The sequence below is a fragment of the Mobula hypostoma genome, chromosome 10 (genome assembly GCF_963921235.1).
Source record: "Mobula hypostoma chromosome 10, sMobHyp1.1, whole genome shotgun sequence".
In the NCBI taxonomy this organism is placed as follows: Eukaryota; Metazoa; Chordata; class Chondrichthyes; order Myliobatiformes; family Myliobatidae; genus Mobula; species Mobula hypostoma.
This window is the reverse complement of record NC_086106.1, coordinates 29,555,887-29,581,058: the sequence shown is the minus strand read 5'-3', so window position 1 is coordinate 29,581,058 and position 25,172 is coordinate 29,555,887. Positions and strand designations below refer to the sequence as shown.

At 46.5% G+C, this 25,172-nt stretch overlaps 1 protein-coding gene across 6 annotated transcripts; it reads left to right on the top strand.

Moving 5' to 3' along the window:
- The first annotated feature begins 742 nt into the window (after positions 1–742).
- On the top strand, positions 743–25,172 carry LOC134352776 (zinc finger protein 239-like). 6 transcript variants are annotated; one of them, XM_063060218.1, is made up of 4 exons: positions 879–928; positions 2,109–2,204; positions 4,379–4,547; positions 19,847–25,172. In XM_063060218.1, the coding sequence occupies exon 4, from the start codon at positions 20,597–20,599 to the stop codon at positions 21,473–21,475; it is 879 nt and encodes a 292-aa protein (XP_062916288.1). In that variant the 5' UTR covers positions 879–928; positions 2,109–2,204; positions 4,379–4,547; positions 19,847–20,596; the 3' UTR covers positions 21,476–25,172. The 6 variants fall into 6 exon arrangements, 5 of the variants coding, with proteins under 5 accessions (XP_062916290.1, XP_062916287.1, XP_062916286.1 ...); XM_063060217.1 differs by lacking the exon at positions 2,109–2,204 and having other exon boundaries at positions 744–928; positions 4,379–4,552; XM_063060216.1 differs by lacking the exon at positions 2,109–2,204 and having other exon boundaries at positions 747–928.

Genomic DNA, 25,172 nt, shown 5'->3' with positions numbered 1-25,172 from the left:
TGTAATCCAAACACTGGACCAAATAAGTGTGGTAAAAGAACTTAACATAACTACATCATCATGTCAAAACAGACTCTTAAAGTGATTCCCAGCTCACTGTCAGTAGTCGTTTCCACCAAGTACCTTACCCTATAAGGTTGAGAGGATGAAGACTCCTTGTGTATATCCATCTACCCACCTCTTTACTCTGACACCTTTCCCCTTTCTTCCTCTTCCTGAAGAAGGGTCTTGGCCCGAAACACCAACTGTTTATTCATTTTCATAAATGCTGCCTGACCTGCTGAGTTCCTCCAGCATTTTGTGTTGGAGAGTTGTTCCCTCAGGCAGACACCAAACATCCCCAAATATGCCAACTAGAGATGGAGATCTATTCCCAAGGTCCCGAATAACATTTGCTCCCCAGCCAACATTACAGATCCTTTCATGGTCACGTTGTCGTTTTCGGGAGGCTGTCTGTCGACACCACACACAAAATGCTAGGGGAACTCAACAGGTCAGGCAGTGTCTATGGACCCTCTCTCACAGCTACCCCCCTGTGACCCCCCACCTTCTTATTCTGGCGTCTGCCCACTCCCACTCCAGTCCCGATGAGGGTCCCGGCCCGAAACGGCGACATTCCTTCCCCTCCATAGGTGCAGCCCGACCTGCTGATTTCCTGCAGCATTTTGTGTGTTGCTGAAGGTTTCGAGCTGATCTGTATTGCTCTGGCATGACGACACCCGAGCACAGGGCGGCGGGGAACCAGGCAGCCGGCGACAGGCGCCATCCAAATGCAGGTTCGCCCGGGCGCCCAGAGCGCATGGGCGTGACGTCACCCCGACGTCACACTCGCGTTGCTGGGCGCTGACGGAAGTTCGGCGGCGGCGGTTCGGAGGCAAACGCCGGGCCGCGGCTTTAATCTACACCGGGGAGCCACCCCCGGCGGCCGGTAGGACATCACTGCCGCCCTCATATATGTGGGCCCCTTTGACTTTGGATATCATCTGCGGTTTTTCTCTTTGGCGGAGGGGGGATTAAAGTGGGTGTACTTCCTGTCCTCACTCCCGATCTGTAGGTGTGGGTGATGCCCCTTGTCTTGGTCTGTCAACCATTAAACTTCAGCAGGACAGGAGGAATTGCTGGAGTCGGGAGTTTGAAAGATCTTGGGTTGATTTTCAGCAGGACGGGGGTGGGTGGAGGTGTCAGGAAGAGAAGAAGACGGAGGTAGCGAACGGGAGGTGGTATTGGGTGAGGAGCTGGATTGAGGAAAGCGAATGGCAGCTTTCTGGGAAATGGGAAAATAAGCTGCGATTTGAGGTTTGTCGCGGCTTATCGTCCAGTAAGGGCAGTAGAGAGGGTTTAAATTTTTTTTTAAAGTAAGGAAGACTTTCAGTTATTGTTGAGTTTCTTGTCTGGTCTTGTACCAACCATTGCTGACGGGTTATAAACGTGCAGGAGCAATGTGTGGTTATGTGCCTTGCTCAAGGACACAACACGCCGCCTCGCCTGAGGCTCGAACTCGCGACCTTCAGATCACTAGTCCAACACCTTAACCACTTGGCCATGCGCCACAGACATTTGGCCACACTTCCGTTAGGTGCATGAAGGATTTTTTTTGGGGGGACAGATATCAGATATTGTGGGCTGTTTAAGAGATGGGTACTCTTAGTGTAAAGATAATAGGTGTTGGCATTAAAAACAGTGGGAGCTAGGAATGTAACAGCAAGGAATTATGACAGTGGATTTGGGGGCTGCAACCACAGGACTCCAAGAACCAAGTTACAAATAGTTCAGCCGGGGGAAAAGTTGTGGACGCTAAATGGCTTTCATGGTGCAGTAAGTATAAAGCTTATCGGTGTTGATTACATTTGATGGGAAAGAGTTGTTGGATAAGGTTACTTTAGGTCATATGAGTTTGAGTCTATGTGCTGCCCCCTCGGAGATGTTTTCAGTGCCAGGCGTTTGGTCATGGGGCAATCAGCAGGGTGGTAGATGTGGTGGAGAAGGTGCTGGGCCAACATGTAGCAATTGTGGAGGGGACCATAACTCCACTTATGCAGGGTGTCCTGTATGTAAGAAAGCAGTGATTCTGTAATATGTTCAGTTGGAATTGGGCATTTCACATACAGAGGTTCTTCAGAAAGAACAGAAGACAGCGTCAATGGAACGTGTTACTATCCAGAAGAAAACCCAGTAATATCCAGAATATAGATGGATTGAAGTCGGTGTGTAAAGTGCATGATTGTATAACATTGAGTTAAGTGCATTGATTGTTGATAAACTAAAGTTTGTCACTTTCATGGCAGATGTGGCAAATTGTACAGCACTAACTAAAAGTAGGATAGAAAAAATATATATTAAAAGCTTCAGAGAAATATCTAGAGATAAAGACTTAACTCTGGAAATTATTAAAGGAGGGGTAAATAATATTCTGCCTTCAAAGAAGGGTTTTTTTTAATCCTGTAATAGAATGCTAGAAGCCTGTTAGCTAATGGTCAAGAATTTAATAAAATTATTAAGAGTTACCAAATAAACCTGATGTTGTATGTGTACAGAAATTCTGGATGAAATCTTGTCTAAGTTTTAAGATGGAAGGTTATGCTGATATAAGACGTGATTGGAAAATGGTTACGAGGAGGAGTGGCTACCTTTGTTCAAAACGGGGTAGCACATGAGGTAATGGAAATTGGACTTTGAGTCAATTGTGGTTGAAATTTGGAGAAAGGATAGTGAAGTAGAAATAAACACACACAAAATGCTGGAGGAACTCAGCAGGCCAGGTAGCATCTATGGAAAAGAGTAAAGGGTTGACGTTTTGGGCCGAGACTGGGAAGTCTCCCCACCTCCTTTCCAGTCCTGAAGAAAGGTCGCAGCTCGAAATGTCGACTATTTATTCATTTCCATAGATGCTGTCCACCTTGCTGAGTTCCTCCAGCATTTTGTGTGTGCTACTCTGGATTTCCAGCATCTGCAGAATCCCTTGTGTTTATGAAGTACAGGTAATACATTTTTCCAACCTTTGTGAAATTTTAACACTTGTTATATTAGAAAGTGTGAGTGGAAATGGGACACGCAAGTCAAGTCTATTGTCACTTAACAATATACAAATATGTAACGTATATAACCATATAATGTATATAGAAACGAGACAGGGTTTCTCTGAACCAGGGTGTAAAGCACATAACACACGATAACTTATGAAGGTAAGGATAAAATCTACTGATAGATCGCACATAAGTAACAAACTAAAGCACATTAATATTAAATATTGCAAGATGCAGAACAGGTGAACCAGTGACACATTGAATACGATGCAGCAGGGAGTTCAGGAACCTAATGGCCCATCCTGACCGTTCTTGTTTTTATGCATTGTAGTCTCCTGCCTGGTAGAACGTCGAGGAGGATGGATGGGTGGGTGGGGTCCCTGATAACAGTAAAGGCCGTGCTCCTGGTGGATGGCAGGGAGACCACTATGATCCTCTCAGCCGTTCTCACAGTCCTTTGTAAGGACTTCCGGTCCGATGCTCAGCTGCTCCCAAGCCCGATGGAGATGCAACTTGTCAGGACGCTGTCAATGGTGCTCCCGTGAAACACATTTCAGATGGGGGGAGGGAGCCTTGCTCATATAGTGTGGAGGGTTTTAGTGCTCATAGTACTGTGTGGCTTTGTAGTGACAAAAAATGTGAAGGGGGACGGCGGTGGAAGACTTTCTGGGAGAAGTGTTCGGTGTTTATTAGGTGGCGGGAGTGCACACTGCCATTACCAGTTCCCAATCCCCATTAAACGTTACTAGAAGAAGTCGTCCCGGACGGCTGGAAAGAGCCAGTACGTGTACCACAAACAGTGCGGGTCGCTGAGGTGAGATTGAACCCTCTTCCCCCCTCCCCTCCAATCTCTCACCACCCACCCCGGGACCCTCTGACCTGAGCCGCTGCCGGCCTGAAATACACGTGGTGGCATATGTATAGTGGCGGTTGCTCGCGTGTGTGGAAACATGGTCAACAAAGCTGCCGTTGATAGCACAAGCGTCCGGTGTACAGGCAGATGAACTGGAGCTGGTGCTGAGGCTCCCAGGCCCTGCCGAGCTCTCCATAGCCAAACCTAGGCAGACAGTGCTGGAGCTGGAACAAAGAGGAACTGGGTCACACTCCCAGTAAATAAAGAAAATAAATCTCTGATCCAGCTGCTGATTATAGCAGATGATGCAAGAACAGTTACCTTTGTCCCTTCAGTAGATGAATTGACCACTGTAATTCACTCCAAGGTCTTGATAAGAGTGTGGAGAATACAACAGAATTGATGTAGATTTATTGTACAGTACTGTGCAAGAGTGTGAGGGACTCTATATTTTTTTCATATAAATTTTGCTTTGGGTGTTTTTTTTTGTCTTCTGCATTAGTGTGTCAGCAGAAAAGAGCAAATTTTCACAAACATGAGAAAACCTGCAGATGCGGGAAATCCAAAGCAACACACACAAAATGCTGGAGGAACTCAGCAGGCCAGGCAGCATCTATGGAAAGAGTGCACAGTTGACGTTTCGGGCTGAGGTCCTTCACCAGGACTGGAAGGTAAGGTGAGAAGTCAGAGTAAGAAAGTGAGGGGAGGGGAGGGGAGGAAGAAGTACAAAGTGGTAGGTGATAGGTGAAACCGGGAGTTGGGGGAGGGAGTGAAGTAAAGAGCTGGGAAATTGATGGATGGAGAAGGGGAAATCTGATAGGGGAGGACAGGAGGCTGTTACAAGGATCACCCCTTGACCCCTCATGAACAGTCAATGAAGAGGAAAGGTATTACCCAGAAAAGGAGTCACACTGCCCAGGTGATCCTTGTGGTTCTGATCTTCATGTGTCCATGGGTTCCTCGGTATCCGCGATGGTTGGTCTCTGGTTGCTGGAGAGTTATCACCGCTACGTATTTGGAGCTCCTGACTCTTATAGTGTTGCTTATCAATTGAACTGGTGGATCTCCATCCCATTGGCTGAAGGTCATCTGACCTACCTGGGTCACCGTCTTGCTGGTTCTAGTCCAGGGCTGCAACCAGAATTGTTTCATGGTTCTGCCCACTCCAGCCTTTCAAATATGACTGGTCCAAACTAGTTTAACTAGGTGATCTAGACAGAGTCTAACGAAATTATAGATTGTTTCTTTGGTAGGTCTGGCATTTTACATAGTAAATAGCCGCTGATCTGAGAATTGTCTCGGGTTTAGCAAGTCATTACCTGAAGCCCTTTGTATCCACATTCAACTGCTCTGATTAGGTTATCCCAGAGCAAGAATCTGTTCACAAAATTAAGGTGTTTTAAGGTGCTTGGAAGTATATCCAGAGGGGATGACAGGACTGAGCATTCTACTCAGAGTGGTGGGTGTGTGGAATGCATTGCTGGTGATGGTGGTGGTCGCGGATACAATGGGATCGTTTAAGACACTCTTGGGTACGTGGAGCTTGGAAAAATAGAGAGCTATGCGATAGGGGAATTCTAGGCAGTTCCTAGAGTAGGTTACATGGTTGGCACAACATCGTGGGCCGAAGGGCCTGTAATGTGCTGTAAGTTTCTATGTTCTATGATTTTCATTTCATTATTTTTGAAAGCATCTTTAGAGTTATACAAAAGTACATAACAGAAACAGGCTTTCAGCTCACCTAATCTGTGGCGAACATTTAAACTACCAACTGCCATTGACCCAGCACAGAGATCATACCCTTCATACCCCTACCATCCATGTACCTACCCAAACTTCTTTTAAATGTTTAAACCGAGCTGGTCTGCACCACAGCCTTTTCTACCCAATCGGCGAGCCTGTGAGCTACACCTTCTCACACTTCTGGCCTCTGATCAAAAACCTTTGCTGTACACAATTTGTTTAAAAATGTGCTTATGACTTTTGCACAGTACTGTATATAGTTGGCATGTATTTGGGTAAAAGAGCCTTTCTCTTTACTGTCTCTCTCGATGGCTCTCACATAGATTAATGATGAGAAACTGGTGATTGACAGTTTAGTTTTTTTAGTGTTGTGATGAGAAAAGGATAGATATAGTTTATTTGCACTTTCAGAAGGACTTTGAAAGGTGCCACACGAAGTTATGTAGTGGTTACTGTAACACAGTTACAATGCCAATGATCCGGGTTCAATTTCTGCCACTGTATGGAGTTTATATGTTCTCCCCATGACCTGTGGGTTTTCACCTGATGCTCTGGTCTCCTCTCACTTTCCGAAGACATACAGTTCGGTAAGTTAATTAGACACATCGGTGTAATTGGGGTCATAGGGCCAGAAGAGTCTGTTACCATGCTCTATCAGCAAAACAAGTAAAAACTAGGGGTCGGCGATATTATACCGGTGTGAATTGAGGACTGTGTAATAAAAATGGATCAAAAGTTGAGGAATAAGCAGGTTATTTCTTGGTTTGGAAGCTGTAAGGAATGATGCAAGTTTCCAGAAGTTAACAAGCCATGATCAATGATCTGGGGCCAAGTGACTTGCATGTACAGTTGCTGATGGTGCAGAACTGGGTGATTGTGTGTCTGTGTTGTAGCAAGGACACAGAAAGTTATTAAGTGCAGAGACAGGATAGGTAGGTTATCCGTCCTTTCCGGCAGTGACAGTGAAACCTGTGCGGGAGAGATTTAAAGTGGAAACACTGTTGCACTGGGCAGTTCCACTCTTTCCAACTCAGAGGTCCAGGTCTAGTAAGACAAGCAGTCGTCACAACTGGGGTTTTCCTTATGAACCACCCTGGTTTCCTTGGCTGCGTAAGCCTAGGGAAGACACTCTCAAGTCCCGCCAGACTCGTGAGATTGAGGTAGCTCGTCCCAGCCCAAACCCCGGTTTGTGAGGATGCTGTGTCATTTGCCACCCTGTTACAAGTTAGTGCCACAAAAGAACAGACGGTACACTGCATACGGTTAAAGGAATTATATTTATGAATCTTAACTAAAGGGGTAGTAAAGAATAACAAAAAGAAAAGGGCCCATTTTAATTAAACAGTCAAATGTGCACGAGCTGGACCTCGTCTTGAACTTCTCTGTCACTCACGCACTGGGCCCTCGGTCAACGTGAAAGCACACACCACCTTCCGAACGCCACTCGCGATCCATCTCGAACAAACGGCTCTCCCACCGGATCCTACGCTACGACTGGTTCTCCCCAACCTCTTTCCTCTCTATCTCCCACCGAGCAAAAGCCCAGGACCAACTTATTGTTCCTCATCAAGAAAAACCTCCCGCTAATTGGGTGACACACATTCCACATCATCCCTTATCTTCAACAATAATCCAGACAGGGTGACAGCGGAACAGACAGCTCTTACAGAGCTGCTAAATGAAGTACCTACTGCATAACAGTAAAGATGTCAACCAGGGCATTATACTCCCTCCCACACCACAAATAGTCATGTCCTCATGACACTGAAATAATTTGTTAGCCCATCATTAATAACACCGTTTTCAAAGGAGTTTTGTGAGGTCAGCACCTCCAATCCATTTGTAAATGGTAGTGACATATCTCACTGGGGGATAGTTGCAACCCTCTGTTCCTCCGGTGCTACGTAGGCCAGCCTATCGCCTGACTCTCTGAGACCTCCTTATCCCATCATCTCTGTCTTCAGTTTCAGACACTCCTGGGGATTCTCCTGGTCGACATCGCGAGGCCTCCCTCGGTCTATCACTCCTGCCTTCTGACATCTCAGGTCCCCCTGCCACTCGGCTGAGCTCAGCTTCATTCCAGTTACTTTAGAGCCCAGTCCCCCTTCGGGATCCAGCTGCAAAACTGCCCGTCCACAGATAGTCCCCCCGATTTCACCTGCCTCAGTGTGAGAAGGGTTGGGAATCTCTTCTTCAATTAGTGAGGAGTTAGCAAAAGGCTGCGTATGCCACACCCCCATTTCCTCATCCTCTTGATTCAGGAGCGTGAGCCGGTCTAATCCTTCCCGCTGCTGGTCCTTCAGTCGCTCCATATCGCCGCAGAGTCCTCTTACTGGGTGTAAGCTCTGGGTCAACACGCACCTCTTGTCCCAGAGGCAAAAGGTGGTTCCGATGGAGAATCTTGACAGTCCCATTCCCGTCCTCTGGTTTCACCTGGAAAGCTGGTGTGTTTGGCATCTGACTCTCCACCACACAGAGCGTAGCCGTCCAGCAGTCAGCCAACTTGCGCTTCTCTAGGTCGCCTCACTATAGGAAGGATGTGGAAGCATTGGAAAGGGTACAGAGGAGATTTACCAGGATGCTGCCTGGTTTGGAGAGTATGGATTATGATCAGAGATTAAGGGAGCTAGGGCTTTACTCTTTGGAGAGAAGGAGGATGAGAGGAGACATGATAGAGGTATACAAGATATTAAGAGGAATAGATAGAGTGGATAGCCAGTGCCTCTTCCCCAGGGCACCACTGCTCAATACAAGAGGACATGGCTTTAAGGTAAGGGGTGGGAAGTTCAAGGGGGATATTAGAGGAAGGTTTTTTACTCAGAGAGTGGTTGGTGCGTGGAATGCACTGCCTGAGTCCGTGTTGGAGGCAGATATAGTGAAATTTTTTTTTATATATATAATTTTTATTGAGTTTTCAAAGTAAATACAAGAGAAAAAAATCTACCCTCGCCTTTCCCCTTAACCCTCTCCCCCCGATATATACTACTACCTAAAGAGAAAAGGAAAAAAAAAGAGAAAAAAAAAAGAAGAACCGCCTGAATATTGGAAGGTTTCCACATGCTCCATGGGATTAAAAATAAATTTAATATATATTTGTTACTTTCCCCAAGGAACCAAGATCTTTATCATATCTAAAACATTACTTAGCTTCTCAACTCTCATAGTTCCCTGGGGAATCTCTTTTGAACTTCACCATGTTGCTATGTGTTTCCCTCCCAATCATCCAGGCAAAAAGAAAAAAAAATAGATGAGATACAAAAAAAAACAAAATACCCCCCCACTAATGTTGTGAATGAAAAGATGCACAACACTACCCCCCTCCATTGTGCAGGTCGCGGCTATTGCCACGCTTGCACACATGAATAACGTAGCAATTGGTCAGTAACAAAAAATTGTATATATATATATATAAAGAAGAAATTAATGTCATTATTCCCAGCTAGTATTCCTCAAATTTTAACCTTTCTTCCCCTCCCTCATATAATTAATAATATATTTATATATTCATCCGCCTAAAAATCCAACAAGCCTATTCCTTGATCCAGTCTTTGTCTTCAATCCATCTCGCTCCCCAGGGTTTGTTCTTGTATCTGGTGAATATTCAAAGAATCTCGCACAAACTCCTCCGCTTTCCGGTAATCATTAAAAAATCTTGTTTCTCCACCAGTCAAAAAAATCTTCAAGGTTGCAGGATAACGCAATATAAATTGATAACCGTGATCCCATAGGGCTTTTTTCACTGGATTAAATTTCTTCCTTCTCTTCAAAAGTTCATAATTTATGTCAGGGTAGAAAAAATTTTCTTCCCTTCTATCATCAGTGGCCCTTTTCTCTTCTTGGCAGCTTGGGCAGCCGCCTGTAGAATCCTTTCTTTGTCTTGAAATCTTAAGAATTTTATTAAAATTGATCGTGGATATTGGTCATCTTGTGGTTTTGGTCTTAGAGCTCTATGTACCCGCTCAATTTCAGTTGATCGGTCTTCGTCTTTCATTTGCAAGGTTTTCGGGATCCATCTTTGAAAAAATTCTATTGGATTGTCTCCCTCTATACCTTCTTTAGGACTAACAATCTTAATATTATTACGTCTACTAAAATTTTCCAACACATCCACTTTCTCCAAGAGTCGATTTCTTTCCGTGTTCCAGACGAGCACATTATTTTCTGTTTTTTCCACTCTATCGTTAATATGCTCCATTGTTGTTTCCATCTTCTGAAGTTTCTTATCCATTTTATCCTGTCTTTTCATAGCTTTATCATAGCACATCTTCACGTCTCTAAGCTCTGTTCTTAATTTTCTTAGTTCAGCCCTTAATTGCAACAAAGCCTCTCTTATGTCTCCGTCAGCTCCTTTACTTCCAGTCTCTTCCAGGTCTTCCTCCTCCTCTTCATCTGTGTTCTCTGCGGAATCCAATTCTGACTCTGTGTCGTTTTCAGTTGCGGTGGCCGTCGGTTCTTGTAGTTTAAGTTGTGTCGATTTGCGCATGCGCAATTCCGGCATCTTCCGAGAGACCGCTACCGCCGCCATTGCTCCCAGTTCTTCTATGCCAGAGATAAAATGTGTCTCCTCTGAAGGAGATCCAACCTGAATCCGAGGCTCCATCGCTGCAGTAGGCCCTTTTTTCTTCCCATCTCGCGACGACTTCACAACAACAGACTTCTTCTGTTACGGTTTACGAGGCATATCGTAGAGTAGTCTTACAAAGTGTATCAGTAGTTTTCGGAAAGTATTTATTAACTTTACTTCGTTTAAACGGTACTTTGCTGATTTTTTACGGGAGAGCTGGATTTACACGTCTTAATCCCACGTCATCCCGTGACACCCCCCCACATTAGTGAAATTTAAGAGACTACTGGACAGGTATATGGAAGAGTTTAATATGGGGGGTTATATGGGAGGCAGGGTTTGAGGGTTGGCACAACAACGTGGGCCGAAGGGCCTGTACTGTGCTGTACTATTCTATGTTCTATGTTCAAGTAGCCCCAAATTCCTTATGAGGACTCGGTCTCCAGGCATGAGTTCGGAGAACCTAAACTTTTGATCGTACTTCCTCTTATTTCCTTGATTCTGCTTGGTAGCCAAGACCTCAGCTAATTCATAAGCCTTTTTCAGCTCCCTTCTCATATCAGACACATACTTCAGATGTCTTCTGCAGTGAGGACAATCACACTGCATCCAACGAAATCGATCCCGGTCGATACCCCCACAATGAAACACCCTTGTTTCCTTGGCTGCGTAATTGTAGGGAAGACACTCTCAAGTCCTGCATACTCGGGAGGTCGATACGCCTCGTCCCACCCCAAACCCCGGTTCGTGTGGATGCTGTGTGATTTGCTACCCTGTTAGTGCCCTGAAATAGCAGACAGTACACGGCATATGATTAAAGGAATTATATTTATGAATCTTAACTAAAAGGGTTAGTAAGAAATAACAAAAAGTTATTAAAACAGTCAAACGTGCACAGGTTGGAGATCATCTTGAACTTCTCTGTCACTCACGCGCTGGGCCCTCGGTCAGCATGAGCACTCACACCACCTTCCGAACATCGCTCGCAATCCATCTCAAACAAACAGGTCTCCCACTGGATCGTATGCTATGACCGGTTCTCCCCAGCGTCTTTCCTCTCTATCTCCCACTGAACGGAAGCCCAAGACCAACCTTATTGTCCCTCACCAAGAAAACCTCCCGCTAATTGGCTGGCACACATTCCACATCATCCCTTATCTTCAACAATAACCCAAACAGGCTGAAAGATGAACAGACTGCTCTTAACAGAGCTGCTCAATGAAATACCTACAGCACAGCAGTAAAGATGTCAACCAGGGCATTGCACTTGGTTTTGGTCTCCAGATTTGAGGAAGGACATTCTTGCTATTGAGTGAGTGCAGCATAGGTTCACGAGGTTAATTCCTGGGATGGCGGAAATGTCATATGTTGAAAGATTGGAGCGACTGGGCTTGTATACACTGGAATTTAGAAGGATGAGAGGGGATCTGATTGAAACACATAAGATTATTAGGGGATTGGTCACGATAGAGGCAGGAAACGTGTTCCCGATGTTGGGGTAGTCCAGAACCAGAGGCCACAGTTTAAGAATAAGGGGTAGACAATTTAGAACGGAGTTGAGGAAAAACTTTTTCACCCAGAGGGTTGTGGTTCTGTGGAATGCTCTGCCTCAGAAGGCAGTGGAGGCCAATTCTCTGGATGCGTTCAAGAAAGAGTTAGATAGAGCTCTTAAAGAAGTGAAGGGATATGGGGAGAAGGCAGGAAAAGGGTGCTGATTGTGGATGATCAGCCATGATCACAGTGAATGGTGGTGCTGGCTCGAAGGGCTGAATGGCCTACTCCTGCCCCTATTGTCCATTGTCTATTGGTGGATGACCGTGACGACTTCTGTACCTTGCCATATCCTTCGGTCTCCACAAAGCATTGCAGAACCAACTTTCTGGTCATTGCACCTCAATGTTGATCTCCCCCATCTAGTCCACTAGAGCTGACTTCACGTGCTAGGATAGGCATATCCTTGCTTACCAGGATATGAATCCTGCCGCCTACCCTCACCCGGTTTAGCCTGCATGTCGGAGCGGTGTACGGGGGGTGTGGCCACTGTCGCAAGCAAACAGCTACTTGGAGCCACAGGCGAGAGCTGAGTGTCCAGTGGGGACCAGAGGTGAGAGAGCTGCCCCAGGATGGACACGACAAGCCCCTTCACCGGAGGTGCTACCTCTTGTGGGTGGGAACAGGGCAAATGAAATCTCACATGGAGAAGTCAGTGACACTGGCTCTAAGTGAGATCATCCAATTCAGTGAAATAAATAGAGCAGTGGATTACTTTGTAAATGACTACAGATTCAGAAGTGCGGGTGTTCAGAGAGACCTGGGAGCTTTGTACGTGAATCACTGAAAGTGAATGTACAGGTACAGCGAGCAGTTAAACTGATGGAAGGTACTGCAAAAGAAGTGAAATTTATAATGCTGCAGTTATGCGCAATGTCTACTTGGCCTCCTGTACCTAATAAAGTAGCCTCTGAGACTGTTCGTGGTCTTCAGCTGCCTAACCCATCCTGTTCTAGGTTCAACATGAAAGGCAGGGAATGGGGTCGATGGATCACGAGCTGATGGATGGGATTAATTTGGATTGGCATTAAAGTGGGCACAGAATCTCACTAGCTGCTCCAGTCACTCCAGATAATCATGATCCCCATGACATTACAGTTGTATTACAATCTCACTGATCCCTCGATGTCCTTTCTGATGGACCAGCTGAGGCCCAGTAATGATTTGTAAAGACTTCAGAACCAGGTTTATTTTGACTAACATATTATTTTGTGGCAGCAGTACAGTATGATACATAAAATAGACTCAAGTTGCAATAAGAATTTTTTTAAAGTAAATAGTGGGGTGGTGTTCATGGGTTCACTGGCCGTTCAGAACGCTAATGGTGGGGGGGGGGATGCGCGGGGGGGAGTAGCAGTTTATAAAACATTGAGTGAGTGTGTGTCTTCAGGCTCCTGTACCTCCTCCCTGATGCTGGCAATGAGAAGAGGGCACGCCCTGGGTGATGGGGGTCCTGAATGACTGATGCCACCTTTTTGAAGGCTTGCCTCTCGAAGATATCCTCAGTGGTGGGAAGGCTGGTGCCCATGATGGGAGTTGCCTGCGTTTCCAGCTCTCAGCAGCTTTCTTCATTCCTTTGCCGTGCCCCTCCTCCCACCCCCGTACCAGACACTGATCCAACCAGGTAGAATGCTCATCGTGATACATGTGTAGAAATTTGCTAGAGTCTTTGATAACCTACCGAATCTCCTAATGAAATATAGCGTCATATCATCGTGTCCTTGCTTCTCTGCTACAATCGTGTATCACCTGTGGTGTGGGGTGCCTGTGGGACCGGTGAAGGGGCCAGGCCTCGCTGCACCGAGTTAAAGACAGCACCTTTGCTAGGTCATCAGAACACGGCATTTCCATGTCAGTGTTTGGGAGAAGAGCCATACATTTGTGTCCATGTCCTGGCCAAGTTTTTGTTTCCCCAAAGATTAACAGATCACTTGTTCATCATCAGGCTGGTTTTCCATGTAGGACTTTGCAGTGCTGAAGTCCACTTCCTCGACCCCCTTATGGCTCAAAGGTGCTTTGATATCACCTGTGACTCCACCATCATCGCGATCTTGGGCTGAGGATTTCAAAAGTTTGTGTCCAGGGATTTCTAATCTTGTGTGGTGGTCTGTGATCTGAATGTGAACTAATTGACCTCACTGTCTAGTCTTGTGCTCAAGTCTCTGGAGGTGTACACAAGCCGCTGAGCTTGACCCAGTGGCAGGATAATCTTAGAGCAATATAGCATGGACACAGGCCCTTCCGCCCATCTAGTCAATGCCATCCTGGTCTTCTGCCTCATCCCATCCACCAGCAAGAGAAAATCTGCAGATGCTGGAAATCCGAGCAAAGCACAAAATGCCAGAGGAATTCAACAGGCCAGGCAGCATCTATGGAAAAAAAGTACAGGTGATATTTTAGGCCAAAACCCTTTGGCCGGACTGGAGGAAAAAAATACCTGGACCGTCATCCTCTATGCTCCTCATCAATGTACCTTTCCAAACTTCTTTCAAGTGTACTTGTCTGCTGAACAGGAGATTGCACAATGGGGTGGAAACGTTTCCTTGTCGCATTTACATGCAGTTTTAAAAAAGAGAGCGGGACCTTTTGGTATTTGTCTGCCGAGCAGGAGATTGCTTGGGTTATTAGTAACTTAGCAAGGGCCAATACAAAAGAAGTGCTTGGGTTAGAGTGGGAGGCTTTGGCTTAACAGGTTTCAGTGAGAACAGGCAGAGGTTCTAAGTATGTTTCTAGGAAGTTCTTTTCATTTTCTTTGTCCTTTAGTACATAGTTAGCATGTTTTGAGAATGGATCCAGGGTTAGTGTTATTTTCTTTGTGTGAGATGTGAGAACTCGGACAGACCTCCCCAGGATAAGACCATAAGACGTAGGAGCAGGATTCGGCCATCTGACCCATCGAGTCTGCTCCAACATTCAATCATAGCTGATCCTTTTTTTCTCCTCAGCCCCAGTTCCCGGTCTTCTCCCTGTAACCTTTGATGCCATGTCCAATCAAGAACCTATCAGTCTCTGCCTTAAATACACTTAATAACCTGGCCTCCTTGCAATAACCTTGCATGTGGCAACAATTCCACAAAATCACCACCCTTTGGCTAAAGAAATTTGTCTGCATCTCTGTTTTGAAAGGGCTCCCCTCTATCCTGAGGCTGTGCCCTCTTGTCCTAGACTCCCCCGCCATGGGAAACATCCTTTCCACATCTACTCTGTCTAGGCCTTTCAAGATTCGAAAGGTTTCAGTGAGATTCCCCCCCCCCACATCCTTCTAAATTCCAGTGAGTACAGACCCACAGCCATCAGATGTTCTTTGTATGATAACCCTTTATGATAAGTACGTGTGCATAAAGTGCACCAAGCTGCAGCTAATTAGAGATCAGATGAAGGGACTGGAGCTGCAGCTGAGCGAACATCGACTCATACAGGAGAATGGGAAAGTGATAGACAGGAGGGAGTCACCCCTAAGTTGCTGGGGACAGGTAGCTGTGTGACTATCAGGAGAGCGAAAAGGAATCGGCAGCCAGTACAGAGCACCCCTGTGGCCATTCCCCTCAATAATTACACTGTGTTGGATACTGTGGGGGTGACAACCTACCGGAGGGAAGCTGCAATCACCAGGCTTTGTGGGTCAGGAGGGAAGTGGGGAAAAGAGGAGTGCAGTGATCGGGGATTCCATTGTTAGGGGAGCAGACAGGAGATTCTGAGGATGTGAAAGAGACACCTCCCAGGTGCCAGGGTCAAGGGCATCTTGGATCAGGTCCACGGCATTATAAAGGGGGAGGGTGACCTGCCTCTACTTTCTTGGGAGTTTGCGGAGATTCACCCTAACATCTAAAACTTTGACAAACCTCTATAGATGTGTAGTGCGGACTATATTGACTGGTGCGTCACAGCCTGGTATGGAAATGCCAATGCCCTTGAATGGAAAATCCAACAAAAAGTAGTGGATGTGGCCCAGTGCATCAAGAGTAAAGCCCTCCCCACCATTGAGCACATCTGCATGAAACCCTGTCGCAGGAAAGCAGCATCCATCATCAGGGACCCCACCAGCCAGGACATGCTCTCGTCTTGCTGCTGCCATCAGGAAGAAGATACAGGAGCCTCAGGACTCACACCTCTAGCTTTAGGAATAGTTATTACCCTTCAACCATCGGGGTCCTGAACCAGTGGGGATAACTTCACTAGCCCCATCATTGAAATGTTTGCACAACCAGTGACTTATTTCAAGGATTCTTCATCTCATGTTCCTGATATTTGCTGTTTGTTTATTTATTATTATTCCTTTCTTTTTGTAGTTTGTTGCCTTTTGCCCTCTAGTTGAATTCCCAAGATGGGTGGCCTTTCCTCTACAGATTTATTGATAAGGCCCACAAGAGAATGAGCTTTCAACAGCTGGAAGTCATGGTATTGATGCCAACGACATAAGTAGGAAAGAGTTGAGGTCCTGAAGAGAAAATACGGGGAGCTGGGTAGGAAGCTGAAAGACAGGACCTCAATGGTAGTAATCTCTAGATTGATGTCTGTGCCACACACCAGTGAGGGTAAGAATAGGATGGTCTGGCAGATGAATGCATGCCTAAGGAATTGGCACAGAGGGCTGGGTTTCAGATTTCTGGATCATCGGGATCTCTTCTGTGGAAGGTATAACCTGAACTTGGACACCAATACGCTTCTGGGCAGGTTTAGTAGAGCTGTGGAGAGAGTTTAAACTAATTTGGCAGGGGTATGGGAACTGGAGTAATCGGGGCAGTTGGTATGCAAGTAGAGGCAGTGTGTAGTGAAACTGTAAGGAAGGACAGGCAGATGACAGGGCAAAATTGCAGTCAGTGGGATGAGTTGCAATGTAAGGGGGCAAAATCAGAAAGGGTGATGAAAACAGGACTGAAGATGTTATATTTAAATGCACACAGTATACAGAAAAAGGTTGATGATCTTGTAATGCAGTTAGAGATGGGCAGGAATGATGTTCTGAGCATCACTGAGTTGTGGCTGAAAGAAGATCATAGTCGGGAGCTGAACATCCAAGGACACACACCGTATCGAAAGGTCAGACAGTTAGGGGGAGGGGGGTGGGGGTGACTGTTGGTAAAAAATGAAATCAAATCCATAGAACGAGGTGACAGAGGATCAGAAGATGTAGAATCCTTGAGGGTAGAGTTAAGAAACTGCACGGGTAGAAGGACACTGATGGGAGTTATATAAGGAAGGCCTTCAAACAGTCGCCAGGGTGTGGTCTACAGATTACAAAGGGAGACAGGAAAGGCATGTAAAAAGGGCAATGTTACGGTAGTCATGGAGGATTTCAATATGCAGGTAGATTGGGAAAATCAGGTTGGTGCTGGATCCCAAGAGAGGGAATTTGTAGATTGCCTACGAGATAGTTTTGTTAGAGCATCTTGTCTGAGCGCATAAGCGAAAAGGCAATTCTGGATTGGGTGTTGTGTAATGAAACTGATTTGATTAGGGATCTTAAGGTAAAGGATCCTTTAGGAGGAATGCTGTTTTCGTTTGGCTCTATTCCTGTATGGTTGCATAATTAAATTTGAATTTGGTTTGATTTTGATTTGATATGATGGAATTCACACTGCAGTTTAAGAGGGAGTAGGAGTCGGATGTATCAGTCTTATGATAGAGTAAAGGGAATTACAGAGGTGTGAGAGAGGAGCTGGCCAAAGCTGATTGGAGGGGGACACTAGCAGGAATAACGACAGAAGAGCACTGGCTGGAGACCCTGGGAGCAATTCAGAAGGTGCAGGATAGAGACAGCCCAAAGAAGAAGCATTCTAAAGGGAGGAAGAGGCAACCATCGTTGACAAGGGAAGTCAAGACAACATAAAAGCAGAAGAGTGGGCATATAATAGAGCAAGAGTTAAGGCTGATTTATACTTCTGCGTCAACTCGACGCCGTAACCTACACAAGTGGCCTACGCGTGTTGTGAGCATTTATACTTGTGCGTTGGTGTGCCTGCGTTGCTCTGCAATTCAGGCACATCACGCATGCGCACACACCCGCCCGCGCAAGGCCGCATGGTCATGGTAGTCTTTCTCGGGGTAAAGAAGTTTAAAGTGAGCGTCTTTTTTCGTAAAAGCGAAATGTGTCCCCCATAATTTCGGAGGTCTGTACAGCTTTATGGAAAGCATTGCAGCCAGAGTTCCTTCCCTGTCTTTCAGTCGCCCAATGGGAAGCTACTGCAGCGTAGGAGGAAATGCGATGCTACCAGGTGGACCAATCACAGTTGTTGCGGTCTGCATTGCTGCGACACGCAGTTACATTTTAGGAAGGGTGTGCGTCAGGCTACGGCGTAGGGATCTGCGTAGGCTCAGCGTGGGGTTTGGGGCAACGCCGTACTTATGGCGTTGAGTTGATGCACAAGTATAAATCAGCCTTTAGTGTGAACCTTTTAAAAACAACAGAAGGCAACTAAAACAAACAATAAGAAGGGAAAAGTTGCAATATGAAGGTAAGCTCACCAATAATATAAAAGGATACAAAAAGTTTTTTTAAATACAGGCTGTATATAAAATGTAAAAGAGGTAATGTAATAGATCAGACCCCAGGAAAATGACACTGGAGAGGGTAGTATTGGGAGGGATAAAGAAATGGCAGACAATCTTGAGCATTTTGCATCAATCTTCACTGTGGAAGACACTAGCGATATGCCAGCAATTCAAGAGTGTCAGAGAGCAGAAATGAATACAGTTGCTGTTGCCAAGGAGAAGGGAAAGGTCTGAAGATAGAGAAATCACCTGGAGCAGATGGACTACACCCCAGGGTTCTGAGTGAGGAACTGGAGAGATCGTGGAGTCAGTAGTAGTGATCTTTCAAGAATCACTAGTTTCTGAAATGGTTCTGGAGGACTAGAAGATTGAAAATGTCACTCCATTCTTTAAGAAGGTAGGGAGGCAGAAGAAAGGAAAGTGTAGACCAGTTAGCCTGACTTCAGTAGTAGGGAAGATATTGGAGTCGATTATTAAAGATGAAATTTCGGGGTACATGATAAAATACTAAATACTAAATTCAGCATGGTTGCCTTGAGGGGAAATCTTGCCTGACAAATCTATTGGAATTCTTTGAGGAAATAACAGGCAGGATAGACAAACGTGTGTCAGTGGATTTTGTTAACTTGGGTTTTCAGAAGGCTTTTGACAACGAGCTGCATATGAGGCTGCCTAACAAGAGCCCATCCTATTACAGGAAAGATACTAGCGTGGTTAGGAGGTTAGCTGGTTGGTCAAAGAAGTGGCAGTTGAAATATAGTGTATGGAAGTTTATAATTATGCACCTTGTTAGAAGGAATAAATGCATAGTCTATTTTCTAGGCAGGAAGAAAATCAGAGTTGCAAAGAGACTTGGGAGTCCCTGTGCAGGATTCCCTAAAGGTTGCCTTGCAGGTTGAGTCAATGGTGAGGAAGCCAAATAGAATGTTAGTATTCATTTCAAGAGAACTAGAATATAAAAGCAAGGAGATGATGCTGAGACTTTATCAGGCATTGGTCAGACCACACTTGGGGAACAGTTTTGGACCCTTTATCATGATATGCTGGCACTGGAGAGGGTCCAGAGGACGTTCACGAGAATGATTCGGGGAATGAAAGGGTTAACGTATGAGAAGCGTTTGATAGGTCTGGGCCTGCATTCTCTGGAGTTCACAAGAATGATGGGCATCTCATTGAAACATATCGAACATTGAGAGGCCTATTGAAAGTGGATGTGGAGAGTGTTTTTCCTATAGTGGGGGAGTCTAGAACCAGAGGGTACAGCCTCAGAATACAGGGATGTCCATTTAGACTAGATGAGGAGGAATTCCATTAGCCATAGGGTTGTCAGTCTGTGGAGGCCAAGTCATTGGGTATATTTAAAGTGGAGGGTGACAGGTTCTTGATTAGTCAGGGCTTCATAGCTTCTGGGCTGAAGAAGGAGAATTCCATTGAGAGGGATAATAAGTCAGCCGTGATGGAATGGCAGAGCAGACTCGATGCGCCGAATGTCTAGATGTCACAATTACAGTGTCATAGTCAGAGAGCCACCAACTGAGTCACAGCCCACCCAGGAGATTAAAGTGATCTGTTCTGAGTCACTACCCTGCACTCACTGATGATTTTTGTAACTTTTTACAGAACATCAAAGGTGGAGGAATTGCGACTGGGTATCTCAGATGGAATATCACATCAGATCGACACCCCACTCAGCTCCCCAGCACCTGAATATTATCGGCCTGTGAACGTGGAAGGAGAGATGCTGGTTTGTTTCACTTCAGACCCCAGGCAGTGAGGGCTGTTGCAGGGCACCGATTGTGACACATTGGGGAGATGACACACTGTGTATGGCAGGGAGGGAAGAAACCACTTTCATGAGGTTTGCAGAGAAGCCGTGTAACTGCTCCCAGTCTGTGAAGGAGCGGGCAGTGATCACTCCAGTGCAGATTGGGAAAGGAACACCCACTGCAACGAGAGACCGTGTGTGACACGCTGGGGGAGGTGAGCTCACCTGATCTGTGACTGGGAATGTGTTCATCACATCCTTGTTTCTGCACCAGCGAAACATTCCTTCTTTTGACTGAGGTAAACTTGATCCATTATCCTGAGAATATTCAAATCATCTTTCCACCTGTTTCCATTTGAAGAAGGTAATTAATTCGGTCATCTTTTTACTGACTGATCACTGAGATCCCGAGGAAACATTGTCACCCTCTTCAGGCGCACGAAGAGACTCACTCAGTCATTCGATTCACTCGCTCATCCCACTTGGTGAAACACCAGCGAATTTACACCAGGGAGAGGATCTTATTCTGGAAGAGTGTTCATTCAGTCATCCAACCGCCTGACACATCTGACTGCGGGCAGAACTTCAAGTAACCCGGCGACCTGATGAACCACCAGCAAATTCCCGCCAGGGAGAGGCCGTTCACCTGCTCTCACTGCGGTAAGGTTTTCAAGAATTCCTTCAGCCTGCAGCGGCACCAGCGAGTCCATACCGGAGAGCGGCCGTTCACCTGCTCCGATTGCGGGAAGGGATTTGCTCAGTCGTCTGATCTTCTGATGCACCAGCGAATTCACACCGGGGAGAGGCCGTTCACCTGCTCTGAGTGTGGGAAAGGATTCACTTTGTCATCTGGCCTTGTGAGACACCAACGAATTCACACTGGGGAGAGGCCCTTTGCCTGCTCCGAGTGTGGGAAAAGATTCATTCGTTCATCCGAGCTTCTCACACACCAACGGATGCACACCGGGGAGATGCCTTTCACCTGCTCTGAGTGCGGGAAGGGATTCACTCGGTCGTCTGGCCTTCTGACACACCAACGAATTCACACTGGGGAGAGGCCCTTTGCCTGCTCTGAGTGCGGGAAGGGGTTCATTCGGTCATCCCAACTACTAACACACCAGCGAATTCACACCGGGGAGAGGCCTTTCACCTGCTCCGAGTGTGGGAAGGGGTTCACTCAATCGTCTGTCCTTCTGACGCACCAACGAATTCACAGCGGGGAGAGGCCGTTCACCTGCTCTGAGTGCGGGAAAGGTTTCACACAGTCGTCCGAGCTTCTGGCGCACCAACGGATTCACACTGGGGAGTGGCCCTTTGCCTGCTCCGAGTGTGGGAAAGGGTTCATTTGGTCGTCACAGCTTCTGGCGCACCAACGAATTCACACCGGGGAGAGGCCATACACTTGCCCAGAATGTGGGAAGAACTTTGCTCGATCATCTCACTTCTGGAGGCACCGACGGACTCACACTGAAGGGAAAGTTTAAGTGTGCAGAACATAAGTGGGGCATTTAAACAATGCCGCTGCTGAGAGAGCGGTGAGTTCACAAGTGACTGCAGGAACTGATTCTGCCGTTATTGCTGCTGTTGATCACATCCAGGTTTGGACCCTGGCTACTGGGCACATTTGGGTTGTTTCCCCTGGAACTGCAGGTACATTTGTCTTCTGCATCGATTATAAATAAATCTGTTCTGTGTGGACGAACTGAGCTTGAGGAGGATGTGAAGAGACTTTGAGGGGATGTGAACGAGATGAAGGGTTGGGCAAGAACACGGCAGATGGGAGACAAATATGGGAAAAAGGAAGTTCATCGACCTCAGTAGGAAACTCGCGATGTTAAAGGGATCACGGGATATCAGATGACACTGTCCGGTCACCGTCAGGTGTGACCTTGCTGACTGGTGGGGCAGGTGAGAGGGGCTGAATGGCCTTTACCTGTGGTACGATGGTCACACAAAGCAGGGAGCACAACACCGAGGGTCCAGCAGCATCTGTGGAGGCAGAAGGTTTGAGTCAACAGTCTGGGTCTCCTGACGCTTGGTCTCGAAATTGAAACTTTAACTTCTACCTTTTTCCTCCACGGGCACTACTCAACCTGCTGAGCAAATTCAGTGTCCTGTTTTGTTGTTCCAGGGTCCGACATCTGGTCCGCCTGGGAAATTGGGCCAAGGACTGCAGGGGGAGCTCAGTGTTGCATTTGGGAGGTGAAACCGGGACAGGACTGGCACAGTGAATGCAGTGTCCTGGGGAGCACTGCAGGACAGAGAGACCTCCGTGTACCGAGTTCCCTTAAAGTGTTAATGTGGATAGACGGGGTGATGAAGGCGTTTGGCACACTCAGGCACCTCATCGGTCAGGGGACTGAGTGCAAGAGTCAGCAGCTGGGTTGCAACTGCACAAGATGTCGGTGAGACCTCACAGAGTTTATGTACAGTTCTGGTCACCTAAAATAGGAAGGACAAAGGCAGAAGTGTAAATGGAGGTTCACGAGAGCGATACCAGGAATGAGTTACATAGAGAGACTCAATAGAGCACAGAACACTGCAGCACAATACAGGCCCTTTGGCCCACGATGTTGTGCCAAACTTTTAACCTACTCTAATATCCATCCAATCCTTCCTTCCTACATGGCTCTCCATTTTTCTACCATCCATGTGCCTATCCCAAGAATTTCGGAAATGGCTCTGCCACGTCTGCCCGGGGGTTCCACACTCGACACTCTGTACAGTTCTCCTTCAAGATTACGGTACTCGTGCCTGCAGCGAATACCTTGAGCAAAACACACAAAATGATGTCAGACAGCATCAGTGGAGGGAATGAACAATCACTGTTTCGGGCCGAGACACTTCATCAGGACTGGAAAGGAAGGGGGAAGAAGCCAGAAGAATAAGGTGAGGAATTGGAAACACAAGACTGGGTGAACCCTGCCTATCACCTCTCCCTGGTTTCCCTTCTCTCTCCTTCTGTTCTCCTCACGTGCCCTTTCACCTCCCTGTGGTGCCCCTCCTCCCTCCATTTCTTCTGTCTCCTATCAGATTCCTCCTCCTCCCTTGTCTCTTTATCCCTTCCACCTATCCCCTCCCAGCTTCTTACCTCATACCCACCTTACCCCTCACCTGGTCTAACCTATCACCTGCCAGCTTCTTACCTCATACCCACCTTACCCCTCACCTGGTCTAACCTATCCCCTCCCAGCTTCTTACCTCATACCCACCTTACCCCTCACCTGGTCTAATCTATCACCTGCCAGCTTCTTACCTTATACCCACCTTACCCCTCACCTGGTCTAACCTATCCCCTCCCAGCTTCTTACCTCATACCCACCTTACCCCTCACCTGGTCTAACCTATCACCTGCCAGCTTCTTACCTCATACCCACCTTACGCCTCACCTGGTCTAACCTATCACCTGCCAGCTTCTTACCTCATACCCACCTTACGCCTCACCTGGTCTAACCTATCACCTGCCAGCTTGTACACCTTCCCATTCCCCCACCTTCTGCCCACTATTATTCCAGTGCTGAGGAGGAGTCTCGGTCCGAAACATTGAACGTTTACTGCCCGCCGTTGATGCTGTCTGACTTGCTGAGTTCCTCCAGCATTTTGTGTGAGTTGCTCAAGATTTCCAGCATCTGCAGAATCTCTTGTGACTGTGCAGTGACACCTTGCGACTCTGAGGCGCGAGAGCACCTCCCCGAGGCAGGGCAAAGATTCCACATCTGTACAAGTTCCTGCTTAGACAACAGAAAGAACCTGGGCCAGTACTGACCATGGCATTTTAGGAAGGCAGCAGCAGCCTGGAGAAGATTTACCACCAAAAACAGCATGGAGTGAATGGGGGAAAAATTAGATCAGACTTATTAAAATACATCAACAATCTAGCAACAGCTTCTTACTGTCTGAAATCAGATTTCGCAACATCCATAAAGTCATTAACACTACCTCATTTATCTTTCAAACTATTTATTTATTTATTGATTGTAAGCTATACTAATTTTTCTGCCTTCTAGTGTACTGCTGCCTGTTTGATGGCTGACAGGGTTTTGGGAGAGTGCACCAACTCTGCCCCATCTGAGAACCGATCCTCGGCTCGGCTTTGGTGTTGGCTGAAGTCACAGGCCAGCACGCCACTCCTTCCTGTCCCCCGGTCTCCCTCCACCAGGGCAGGGAACGAAACCCGTTGTGTTCCTGCTTCCTGCCTCATCCTTCCGAGACACTGGCTCGGGCATGCTTGGCTTTGCGCATGCTCAGAACCCACCGTAGAACTTCAGTTTGGATTATACTGAGAGGATGCTTACTGGGTAAAACTAGATGCCATGGAAAGTCAGTATCAAGGATCAAGGTTATTTGTTGTTATTCTTCAGTACATGAGTACAAAGAAGAACAGAATTATTATTTCTCCTTATCCAATGCAGCATAAACACACAATAAGCACAAAATACACAATAAAAATATTGTTGTAAATCCTATTGCAATTTATAGTGTTTTTTTTAATGTACTGCACTGAACTACTGCTGCAAAAGATCAAATTTCATGACATGCGTGAGTAACGATAAACCTGATTCTGTCCATCCCCTCTCCTCAGGGATCACTCTCTCCCAAATCTTCTCCTCCCCACCCATTTCTACAGGGGTCACCCTCTTCATGACCTGCTGCTGTTCATTCATTCCTGCTGAGTACCAAAGCAAAGATTCTACATTTTCATTAAAGCCATAAGATATAGGAGCAGAATTCGGCTATTTGACTCACCGAGTCTGCTCCACCACTTGATCATGGCTGATCCATTTCCTTCTCAACCCCAATATCCTGCCTTCTCCCCGTATCCCTTCATGCCCTGACTAACCAAGAATCTATCAACCTCTGCCTGAAGTATACTCAATGACGGTCTCCACAGCCATCTTGGGCAATAGATACACCACTCTCTGGCTAAAAGAATTGCTCCTCATGTTCTAAATGGACATCCTTCTGTTCTTGAGTCTGTGACCCCTGGTCTTAGACTCTCCATCTGTAGGAAACATACACTCTGTCTAGGCCTTTCAACATTTGATAGGTTTTAATGAGGTTCCCACTGATTCTTCTGAATTCCAGAAAGCCGAGGCCCAGAGCCATCAGATGCTCCTCATATGAGAAGCCTTTCAATCCCAGAATCATTTTCGTGAACCTCCTTTGAACCCCTCCAATGTC

Excerpts from the sequence above, each read along its gene's own strand:
- LOC134352776 (XM_063060220.1), top strand. The coding sequence starts at position 20,597 with ATGAACCACCAGCAAATTCCCGCCAGGGAGAGGCCGTTCACCTGCTCT.